Source organism: Protopterus annectens, chromosome 13.part0 (assembly GCF_019279795.1).
Source record: "Protopterus annectens isolate FY-2018-M chromosome 13.part0, PAN1.0, whole genome shotgun sequence".
NCBI lineage: Eukaryota > Metazoa > Chordata > Ceratodontiformes > Protopteridae > Protopterus > Protopterus annectens.
Genome location: NC_056747.1, coordinates 337,306,148 through 337,318,701, shown reverse-complemented (window position 1 = coordinate 337,318,701; position 12,554 = coordinate 337,306,148). Strand labels below are relative to the sequence as shown.

General features: G+C 42.5%; 1 protein-coding gene across 1 annotated transcript in view; it reads right to left on the bottom strand.

Annotated features, from left to right (window-relative positions):
• Positions 1-12,554, bottom strand: part of CRTC1 (CREB regulated transcription coactivator 1) — a 1,948,027-nt gene that overhangs the window by 517,670 nt on the left and 1,417,803 nt on the right. Inside the window, exon 10 of the mRNA XM_044053956.1 lies at positions 9,662-9,901. Within this exon, the coding sequence (XP_043909891.1) occupies positions 9,662-9,901 (240 nt within the window). The remainder of the gene's footprint in view (positions 1-9,661; positions 9,902-12,554) is intronic.

The window sequence follows — 12,554 nt, the reverse complement described above, 5'->3', positions numbered from 1 at the left end:
TCAAGCTGCATAGGACATCTGCTTGAGGCCAGTGATCCTCTTGGTGAGGTACTTCTGTGGTCTTTCCAGTTGTTGCAGGTGTCTTGTAAGGTACATCCCAAATGGGGCATTGTACTCTATGATGGGTCTGATGAGTGATGTGTAGAGGGGCCCAATGACCTCTTTCGATCTGGATGCAAACCCTTTTGTGATTAGGTGGGCCACATAGAAGGATTTTCTAACCACTATGGCAATGTGATTATCAAAGGAGAGGTTACTATCTACTTGGGTCCCTAGATCCATTATTACGTCTTCCATATTTAGGGGGCTACCACCTATGTGGTAGTTTGTGGGTACTTTGTTTTTTCCAAAGGGGATGACTATGCACTTTTTGGCATTTAGCTTGAGGCCGTGCTTTTGACACCAGATATCTGTCTCAGTGAGACCCTTTTGGAGGATCTGCGTCAGCCAGAGAGTCAAGTATAACCCCTAGTTTGCAGTCGTCTGTGAACTTGGTCAGCCATAGTCCTCCTGTGCTTGCTGTACCTCTGAGAAGTATATGCCAAACAGGAGAGGTCCTAGGACTGAGCCCTGGGGTTGCCACTTGTAACCGGTTTAGAGTCAGACCTAGCTCCCGCAACTCTTACCATGTGGGTTCTGTCCGTAAGCCAGTTGGCAACCCATCTCATGATGTAGGGGTTTATGCTCAGGCTGGTGAGCTTGTCTATAATACCCGAGTAGGGAATGGTGTCAAAGGCCTTTGCGAGGTCTAGGTAGGCTGTGCGGACCACCTTTCCCTCATCTACAACCTTGGTAACTGTCTCAAAGAAGTCCACCAGGTTTAGGAGGCATGATCTGCCCTTAACAAACCCGAACTGGGTAGGGTCCAGTGTTTGAAGGTTTCCAATGTCTCTGTTAATGAGATCCATGATGATGCGCTCCATAGCTTTGCAGACCAAGCTAGACAGGCTTATAGGGCGATAGTTCCTGAGGTCCGTTGTGGCTCCACCTTTGTGGAGCAGAATAACTGTTGCTGTGCACCACTCTGTGGGCACGTAGCCTGTAGAAAGGCTGAGCTTAAACAGTGTGTTTAGGTGAGGGGTTAGTTCATATTTGAGCTCGTGTACGACGCAGCCTGGGACACCGCCCAGTCCCATTGATGCTGTGTTTTTGGCTTTGAAGAGGGCTGTTTTAACCTGAGTACCTGTGATTTCTGGGGCACTACATTCTTCTGGTATAGTTATGGGCCCTTTTGGGGGTGAGAGGGGGGTGAAGTTTGCATTGAACCTGTCTGCCAGGATGTTGGCTATATCAGTCGGTTCAGTGCATTTTGTGCCATTCTGCACTAACTCCGAGCAGATCTAAGAATTGCCACTTAGACTCTTGACATAGCTAAAGAATGCCTTGTGGTTATCTTTGGAGTCCAGGGCAATTTTTCTTTCGAAGCTAGCCTTGTATGATTTTATGAGGAAACGTAGTTTCTTGCTGATACTGATCAGGGACGTCTTCCCTTCTTGGGAGTTTACTCTTTTCTGTACTAGTTTCCTCCTCCTATTGTATAGCTTGTTTATGGCAGGGGTCTACCAGACTGGTTTCCTTTTCTATGTAAATATTGGAAGAGCGTCGCACCACAAGTATTAGTATTTCATCTGAGTATTCAAAACTTGCTAAATAACCAAAATGGCGAAAAGACAGCTTCAAAACAACAGCTTCAATAACAGGCTTTTACCATACTGAATCCACAATATATGAAATACAGAGCTTTGCTGTTGTAAAAGTCAAGTGAGGTTGTAATTCTAAAGCTTTAAAACATGTGGATGTCATAAAAACAGAAAAAAACAAACAAAAGTGAAGAACCCTTCTGATGTAAACAACGGACAAGCGCTTTCAGCTTTTTCAAGCCTTCTTCAGATCCAAATAGGTAAGCTGGATTCAGTGTTTAAAAGTTGGTATCATCCAATGAAACAACCATAAATCCCCAAATGAAGAAAACAGACGACTCCAAGCCACAAGTGAGGTAAAGTGGTCTGTGACAGGAAGTTAACAAAGCTTCTTAAATCTTCTTTTTTGCCCTTCCATACAATGAAGGTGTCATCCACAAACCGATTGTACAAAATTATCTGGTCATTCCAAATGTTATTAGCATCCTTGGACGAAGCTCTCTCCCAGTTGGCTAAAACCAAGTTTGCATAACTATTGGTACAAGGCGTGCCCATGGCAACCCCCCATCTCTGCCAATAGTAGCTGTTGTCATAGGTAAACACATTGTACTCCAACACAATTTCCAAAAGATCACATATCAAACGTGATTCTACCTTCTCTTCAGTTGGAAATTCTCTTACTGCTTCAATGCCATAATTATTTGATATGGAAGTGAATAAACTATTCACGTCTAGGGTTACCAATAGCAGACTTTCAAGATCATCACAATGTTCTAGAGCTATATACAGATGTTGTAGAAACTTAGATGCATCTTTAATCACAGTGGAGGCCCTAGGTAGCATCTTTTTTAGTTCTTGTTCAATAAACATAGATGCTTGTGATGCCTATATATCTAATGTCTTCCAGCCTGACAAAGTAAAAGGACATATAGGTTCATAGGTTCATACTAGGCTATCGGCCCTAGGGCATTTATAAGCCTAGCTAGAGTGTGTTTGGCTTTCGCCACCCATTTTAAATTAATTTTGCTATGCCCTTTTTCGAGGTTAGTATACTGTGCCTGTGTCTAACTGACACAGAAGTGATACCCGGGGTAAACCTACAATCTCCCATCCACTCATCAAGATTCCTCTTGTAGAGAGTCAATGAGGGACTCTGCCTAACCTGGACTGGGATTTTATTCCAGAGTGAAGGGAGCCTCTGGGTTATGAATCTGCCCCTCCCAGCATGTCCTACTTATTTCAGTGCTGAAGTTCAAGTCTCTCGAGCGCGTAGCTCGATGGGATTTGGATTTTCTGAGGTGGAGCATGTCCATTAATTCCGGGTTGGACATGGCTTTATACGTCAGGCACAGATCGCCTCTGAGCAGGCGGTATGCCACTGAGTAAATCTGGAGTTTCTTTAACCGGGCAGCATATGGCATCTGTTTGAGCCCTTTGATCCTCTTGGTGAGGTACTTTTAGGGTCTTTCCAGTTGCTGCAGGTGTCTGGTAAGGTACATCCCAAAAGGGGCATTGTACTCAATTATGAGCCTGATGAGGGATGAGTAAAGAGGCACGATGACCTCCCCGATCTAGCTGTGAATCCCTTCATGATTAGGTGGGCTATATAAAATGTTTTTCTAACCACTTTGGCCACGTAGTTGTCAAATGAGAGACTGCTATCAACTTGGGTCCCCAGGTCCCTAATTACTTCTGTACTTAATGGATTACCACCTATGTAGTAATTTGTGGGCACTTTGCTTTTGCCAAAGGGGATGACTATACATTTTTTGGCGTTTAGCTTGAGGCCATGGCTCTGGCACCAGTTGTCTGTTTCTATGAGGCCCTTTTGGAGGATGCTTGTGCCGGCTGGAGAGTCGATTATGGCACCCAGTGTGCAGTCATCTGTGAACTTGGTCAGCCACAGTCCTTCTGTGTTGGCCTGTACCTCCGAGAAATATATACCGAACAAGAGAGGTCCCAGGACTGAGCCTTGTGGGACGCCACTTGTAACTGGTTTGGAGTCTGACATGGCTCCAGCAATTCTAACCATGTGGGTTCTGTCCTTGAGCTAGTTTACAACCCATCTAGTGACATAGGGGGTTATATTTAAGCTGGTGAGCTTATCTATAATGCCCGAGTGGGGTATTGCATCGAAGGCTTTTGCGAGGTCCAGGTAGGCTGTGTGGACCACATTCCCCTCGTCAATGGCCTTGGTGACAGTTTCAAAGAAATTGACCAGGTTTAAGAGGCAGGATCTGCCCTTAACAAAGCTGAACTGGGTAGGATCCAGTGTCTGTAGGTCCCCAATATCTTTATTTATGAGGTCCATGATGATCCTTTCCATAGCTTTGCAGACCAAGCTAGTCAGGCTTATGGGGTGATAGATCCTAGGCACCACCTTTGTGGAGAGGGACCACTGTTGCTGTACGCCACTCTTTGGGTACATATCCTGTAGTAAGGCTGAGACTGAACAGTAGTTTTATGTTTGGGTTTAGCTCTTCTTGGAGTTCATGTAGGACACAGCCCGGGACACTGTCTGGTCCCATTGATGCTGTGTTTTTTTGCTTTGGAGAGGGTGGCTCTTACCTGAGCATCTGAGATGTCAGGGGGGCAGCACTCTGCTGGGATAGATATTTGCCCTTTTGGTGGGGGGGGGAGAGAAGTTTGCGCTGAACCCGTCAGCTAGGATGTTGGCAATGTCTGTGGGTTTGGTGTATTTTTTGCCATTTTGGACTAATTCTGAGCATATCTGGGAATTCCCACCCAGGTTCCTAACATAACTAAAGAAAGCCTTGTGATTACCCTTAGTGTCCTGTGCAATTTTTCTCTCGAAGCTGGCCTCAGACGATTTTATGAGTGCCCGTAGTTTTTTGCCAATACTGATCAGAGATGCCTTCCCTTTTTGGGATTTTGCTCTATCATGTAGTAGCTTCCTCCTTCTATTGTATAGTTTGTTTATGGCTGGGGTCCACCAGACAGGACGCCTGCCTTTGGAGGATTGGGTCTTGGTTTTATTTGGGATTGCATGATCCATGCATTCCTGAAGGTGTTCATAGAATCCGTTTATAAAGGATTCTGCGGTCTGGGCCGTATTTTCCACAGGCCCGGGGGCTTTGAAGGATTCCACCTCGGTTTTGAGGAGTGTGAAATTTGCTTTAGAGAAGTTTTTCACTGTGGTTTTTTGGGCAAGGAGTGGGATCAGGATGTGAATATCCAGTGAGATTAGTTTATGGTCTGATCTTACCAGTGAGGGATACACTTCTGGTCTGGAGCATAGAGTCCCCATGTTGGTGATGATCAGGTCCAGTATGTTTTCCCCTCTTGTGGGAGTGGTAACAAGTTGTTCCATAGCATTTGAGTTTATAAATTCTAGGAACCTTTGGGCTAGGGTGTTGGAGCTAGAGTAATGCTCCCAGTCTATGTTTGGGTAGTTGAAGTCACCCAATATAATGGTGTTTGGAGAGACCTTCATATTTTCCAGTGTTCTCAGGAAGGCCGAGTGGGGTTTCTGGGTTTGGGAGGGTGGTCTGTAGCAGGCTATAAACTGGAAGGCAGTTTTACCCACTGTTAGTTGCACATCGATAGTCTCTGATGCTTCATGCTGTGCCATCAACCTGGAGGTGTGGGTATCTTTGACGAATATTGCTACTCCCCCTCCTTTTGTGGTTCGGTCCAAGTTTTGGGGCCGAAAAGCATGGTAGGAGGTATAACCTGGTGGTGCTGGGGTGCTCTCGGGAGCCTTGAACAAGGCTTCGGTTACTGCACAGATATCGATGTTCTCCATGCTAAGGAGAGTTTCGAGTGGATACATCTTGAGATTTAGACTTCTGGCGTTGAGTAGCATTACTCTTAGTTTCTTATCCCTTGTGATACCTATGGAGGTGGGTTTGTCTTTTGAGGCTTGCCTAAAAAAGGCACTATGGGGGTAGCAAGAGCCTTTGCCAATATCCGAAAGCTCAGGGGTGACAGGTGCAAGCCGTCCCTAGCGAAGCATCGTGGCTTGTCGAGCATGTCATCCCAGGCTGACAGGCATTGGATCCCCTTTGAATGACACCAATACTTAAGCCAATTGTTGAAATTGATCATCTTGTCTTCATATTGTGGCATCATTCTTGGTGAGGGTAAGATGCTACTCAAGGTCAGGGTCATACCGACCCGGGCTACATGCTCAGACAGCTCCTCTATGTCTCTTTTCATGTAGTCCAGGGAGGTACATCTCAGGTCATTCACACCAGCATGGACAATGACTGAGTCATATTTGTACTTGTCTTGGAGTGACCTGAGTGCTTGTGCTATGTGGCGGATCCTAGCGCCCAACAGGCAGCTCACCGTGACCTTCTCCTTGTTCAGCCTGGTGAGCGGGACGTCAGTGTGCCTGACGATAGAGTCACCTATTACAAGTGTATCAGGTGTGTTGTTTAGCCTTAAGGGCTGTGACTGTTTGGCACACTGGCTTTGTGAGCTATGTGTTGCACGTGTTTTGTTTTAGGGTAGCAGTTGCTTGGGTGTCTGCTTTGGAGGTCTCTGCTGCTTAGGCAGATTTTTATTTAGAGCCTCCGAGTATGTTTTTGTGTGTTTATGTGTTTGGTTTGCTGTCGTTTAGGTCTATGTGAGACTGGAATTGTAGTGACTGTGGTTTCCTTCTCCTCCTGACTGGTTACGCCAGTACTGAGTTGAGAGAGCTTAGCCTCCAGTTTGGCTATATGGTTGCATCCCTCACATGTGTTGGAATTTGTTGGGAGGAGGAGAGGGTTGTCTGTGTACATGAGGCAGTTGTAACATTGCCTCAAGATTCCCAGATTCACCAGCTGGACCGGAGAGGAGATTGACAACTGACCTTTGGACATGCTAGAATAGTATTGGGAATTCCTTTATAATTGAAAAAAGGGCCAATGGGGAACAGGGTACTCAAGGGGAGTTTGTGAGGGTGTAGTGCTTTTAATTTTTTAGTGCTGACTTATATAATTGCTTTAGTGAGCAAGTGCCAGGTAACTAAAATGCAATTTTTCACAGGTAACTTAAATGCAAATACGACAAACAGTAACTTTCTTTCAAGTGAAACAAGGAAATAAGTACAGTAAGCAATGCAGATATCACTAGGGATCCACAGAAGCGCTGAAAAGCCACATTTTAAGTGGAATTAGCATTTCAGGGAAATAACAAGCAAACAAACAACAAGCATACAAACAAAGCTAGATTCAGCAGGCCTGGATCTAGTCTATGCTACAGCAAACAAGGTGTACCAATTTCAGTAAGAAACAGTTCAAATATGCAGGCACTATAAGCCTTTAACCAGAAATTCCCAGCTTAGAAGGGCAGAGTCCAGCCTCTCCTCCCACAAGAGTGCAGACCACAAACCTTCTTAATGTAAAATAACTGGCCTGAAGCCCAAGTGCTTAAACCAGAACTAATACACTTTTAGAATAACAGACACTGAGCCCTCAATCAGCAGTTCCCAACTTAGAAGGATGTAAGCTACCTGCCCTGCCACCACAGTGCAGGCCACAAAAACCTTCCTAATGTAAAACAACTGGTCTGAAGCCCAAGTGCTTAATCCAAAAGACTTAGAATGATAGCTACACTTTAATCAAGTTACTACCAAGCAGTAATAAATACAATTGAATACTTTAAAGAATGCCTGGATTAGTGCTCAAGTTATACAAACAAAGCTAGATTCAGCAAGCCTGGATCTAGTCCATGCTACAGCAAACAAGGTGTACCAATTTCAGTAAGTAGCAGTTAAAATATGCAGGCACTATACGCCTTTAACCAGAAATTTCCAGCTCAGAAGGGCAGAGTCCAGCCTCTCCTCCCACAAGAGTGCAGACCACGAACCCTCTTAATGTAAAATAACTGGCCTGAAGCCGAAGTGCTTAAACCAGAATTAATACACCTTTAGAATAACAGACACTGAGCCCTCAATCAGCAGTTCCCAACTTAGAAGGATGTAAGCTACCTGTTCTGCCACTACAGTGCAGACCACAAACCTTCTTAATGTAAAACAACTGGTCTGAAGCCCAAGTGCTTAAACTAAAAGGCTTAAAATGAGTTACACTAAGCAGTAATAAATACAATTGAGTATTTTTAAGATGACGCAAAAGCAAAATAAAGTAGGAAGAAACACAAATACAGTAAAAGCAGATTTTTTTTTTTTTTCACAACTGAACTTCTTAGGTAACAGAAGGTTGAAACCTGAGACAGCTTTTAAGAAAGAAATCTCAAAAGAACCAATGAGGTGCTTAGTCTAAGCTGTAGTCCAGGTGACCTCAGTCAGCCAATGACCTCAAACAATTTTCTCTCACTGAAATGCCTGATGGCTTTGGCTAAACCAAGATGTTCCTGAATATGTGCTCAGACACAGCCTCCACAAACACTAGGCCCAAATACAAGCCTGAATATGGAAATGCTACAAATATCCCCACTACTTAGAACAAACTGCAGAAATGTTTCTCACAGCTGAAAAGCAGCAGTGAGCCTTTAAATGAAAGTTTTAAACAGCTAAAGGAGCCTCTAGAAAAAAAGAGTTTAACTGCAACAAGTTATCAGAAACAAACAACCCAACAGATGCTTACTAAAAGTGGACAATTTCCAGTTAATACCTCATACATAGTGAAACTATCTAGAAAAATACACAAAGCGCTATAAATAACAAAGAAATAAAGAACAAAATAAACAAAAAACATGATACTTAATGTTATATATTATAGCTCCGAGTTTCCTCAGTGTCCTTCCTTCGATTAGCTCAGTGTGAAATGCTGTGTACCACTACGCTATACAATCCCAAGGGTGTAGCCTAACATACTATTAGACTGCAGAATATAGTTTATAAAACTAATTCACTTTGGGCAATACAATGTTAGAGTTAGTTATGGACTACAGTGCTCACCAACACTGTACAAAAGGCTAACTCTAACAGTCAAAACAGCTATATTTGCCAGCCACTTCTGAAACAGTACTCCGGGTTCTCGAGCTCACAGTCAGCATTGAAAGGAGAGAAAAACTACACAAAACTTTGACTACATTCATCATACTTCATTCCACCACTTCTAAAATGCTGCAATAAACTAAAATTATTCTCCACATAATAACTGAAGCTGTTTCTATGCATCATTTTTGCACAAATCCAAAACTCAGAGCTGCTGTTAGTTGAGGTAGGATACTCACGCTAAAACACTAGTAAAAGGACTGAGTTATGCATCATTTTTGTTTTTTCTCAAGACACTTAAAATACTGTACACTCAGAGATATCAATCATTTGCAGAATGCTGATAATGCAACTTTCAATACTGAAAAAAGGCACACTGCACAAAGGAAAAATAATGAAATTATGTACAATATCTGTTTCTTTCAGGTAACTTTCAAGTACAAAGGGATTTTAATAAAAAAAAAGAGGGGGGAAAATACGACTTTTGTGTCACTGGTTTGCAGTAACTGTACTGCTCTGTACATCCCTAACTAAAGCTTCAAGAATGTTAAGATATTGTAAGGCAGAGGATTCCTGCTAAACTTAGCACTGCATTCTAGGTTAATAAATGAAAATAACATATTTATCAAAGGTGTACCACTACGCTATACAATCCCAAGGGTGTAGCCTAACATACTATTAGACTGCAGAATATAGTTTATAAAACTAATTCACTTTGGGCAATACAATGTGCTACAAATGAAAAAAAAAAAATAAGAAACAATGACCATGTTTTTATTGTATTTAGTTATATATTTTGTTAAACATTTTTTGCAAAGAATGCCTGGTATGATATTTTCTGCAGTATTGAAGAAGACTTGCATTCTGGAAGATGGCACAGATGGTATATGACTCCAAAAATAACTGTACACTTCTGTACTACACTTTAGCAGTGATGTCTACATGAAACTGATGATGTCAGACTCCTTTCAATTGCCAATTCAGCAAATTTGGCACAATGAGATTATTTTAACTTTGTGGTCAGTCATAATGGCTCTTTAAGATAAGGCTCCTTTCTTTCCATTTCTAAAAATAAGTCTGCTTTCACTTAAAAAGTGTCTCAATTCTTACTTACCGAGTTGATATCAATCCCCATGGATGGAGGATTCTGATTGCCTGGGGGAGACTGAGGAATTGTAGATGGGACAGTGACAGAGAGTGGAGGAAGCTGTACCCCTCGCTGAAGTGCTGTACTCTGCTGCAGTGTGCTGTTTTGTGACAAGCTGCTTACTAACTGCACTTGTGGTGCTGGTTGGGTAAAGAAGGTGTAAGGTGGGAGCTGCTGTTCCAGTGCCAAAGCATCCATAGCCAAAGCCTTAAAAGGGAAAAGGAGAAAGTTTAGTTAGCACACTAAACCAACATTCTCTTATGCTGAGGACAGATTTGATATGTGGCTACAAGGAAAATGGCATCTCTAAAACCTACACAATTTTCTTAATCTGAAAACAAAAACAGAAACATACTGCAAACAAAAATTGCCTTTTTTGTGAAAAACATATACATCTTAAACACATCTGACACTTTCCTTTTATTGTTCCACTACAATCTCTGATATATGAAATAACCACAGCTTTGCTCCTAACAAAACTAATAAGGTCAATCACCATGGTGGTGATGGTGGAGAAAGGGGGGTCTCGTGCAACAGTTCTTTCATAAACTGTTTGACTATAAAAAGAAACAAAGAGGGGAAAATCTATGGGCAGATAAGCCTAGATGGCCACAAAATACACTTCAATAGAAGCATATGACTAACCATCCCCAAGTATCTCAGATAAACATTTCAAAACCAAAAAAGAGTTGACACCCTTTCAGGATCTCTATTACTGGCTAGGCATCCCCAAGAAAACATTTTCCACTTCTAAACAAAGATTTTTTAGTTGCATGTTTCTTGCCTCCTTAAACACCTGCTGCACATCCTCAGGGAACAGGTGCATAAAACGTATCAAAATAGAATCATCCAAGCTGTAATTTGCAATTGCTTTAAGTTGGGGTGGACCATTCTCCCTAGACACTGTGTGAGGAAAATCCAGTCTCTGAGGAAGCTTATGATAATTGCCCTTGGCCATTTCTGTTAAACAGGAGAACCAGCTTTGCTGGGGCTAAAGGGGGTTGCCCCAATGTTATTTGGAAATTCTTTCTGAGTCTTTAGAAGTACCTTGGGAATCACTAGAATGTTTAGAAAAGCATACAGGAACATTCCCAACAATGGGAATAAAAGTGTCTGTCTTCTAATCACAGCTGCAAGGATATCTTGAATAGAAATTTTCAGATGTCTGTTTTGAAAGGAAGCAAACAAATCTAGCTGAGGTGTTATCCACATCTGGATCAAGTCCTGGAAGACCTCTACATGGAGCTTCCAATCGTGAGGGAATGTCCAGGATCTGGTTAGTCTGTCTGCCACTGTGTTTTGCTCTCTCAGAATGTACAAGGCCTGAACAGTCAGAGAATGCTTCATCTGCAGCTCCCAGGTCATCATCAGCAACTGGCAAAGAAGGAATGACCTTGACTACCTCTCTTACTTGCTCAGGTACCACATCATGGAAGTGTTGCTTGTGATCACTAGCAAAGGACCCAGAGTCCATGAATGGTGAAAAACTTTTAAGGCATGAATCATTGAAAACATGAATTTCATGTTTGTGTTTTGGCATATCCGGAGGATCCCACAAGCCTTGCACTTCAACTCCCATGGAACACTGCCCCAAATCAAAATCTGAGGAGTCTGTCTAGATAAAATGCACTTCAGTATCAAGAAAGAAAGGGAGTCCTGGGTTCAGAGACAGCTGATCCCGCTACCCCTCCAGTTCCTATTTCACAAATCCAAGTACTAGTATGTGGAAATCCAAGGGATAAAGGTGCTGGATACAACAATTCAATGCCATCGACTTTTTCTCATGTATAGTCTTCTGTTTAGTGGTATCATGAGGATCACTAATGCCATGAGATGTACAACTTTGGGGAATTCTCTTGCAGAGGGCACATTTAGAAGGGTCTATATTACATTCTCGAAAGCCAACAATGTCGAATCTGACACTGTCGACACAAGAATAGTGAAACTGCAGAACATCGAAGAAACAAATGGAAATCTCCATAAGGGGAGATTTCCATTTACTTCAATGTAGTGCGGTCTTGGAGTTGGTATATTTAAGTAGCGGGGGGTGGGGGGGTACAGCCCCCCACGTGGGGGGGTGCAGGGGGCTTGCCCCCCTGCTTACACCGTTTAGTTTTTTAACATTTTGTTTCTGAACATTCGATGTTTTAGCAGTTCGATCACTAAAGTTCGACCTTTAGTGATTCAAACTGTTAAATATTCGCTGTTCTAATATAGACCCCAATTTAGAAGCCAAAATAAAAGAAAATGCCCTAAGTCACAACTTTGCCTTATGGCAAGAAGGTCATCATTTTTACTGTGTTTAACCAATATCCCAGGAAATCAATTCATTGAGAGGGTGTGATAAAGGACTTTTAAAGCTTCAATTTGAAGCCCAGGTGAGAAAGGAGGGAAGATAACTTACCTAAGGATGCCAACCATCTGGATATGGAATCTGCACAAAACAGCAAGCTATCTAAATAACGAAAATTTGGATTTGTGGATGCCAAGGGGTCTGTAATGCACAACCACTAGGGCGAAGCACTTGATAAAAACTTGAGGTCCAGTAAACAACCTAAAGGGTAATGCAGAAAACTAATAATGCAAGACATACACAGCAAAGCACAAAAACTTCCTTAAACTGGGAATATGATGTCAACTATCCTGAAGATCTAAAGTCACTATGAAACTGTGGTCTAGGAACACTACTAGGACTGACTGCAAGATGCAATTTTTGAATCTTGGAACTTTTGCAAAGATGTCTAGTAAGGACAAATCTAGCATGGGTCAACAGGAGTGCTCCTTTTTTGTTACCAAAATAATTCTGATGTAAAATCCTTTGCCTTTGTGCATCATGGGTACTGGTTCTATAACCCCTGCT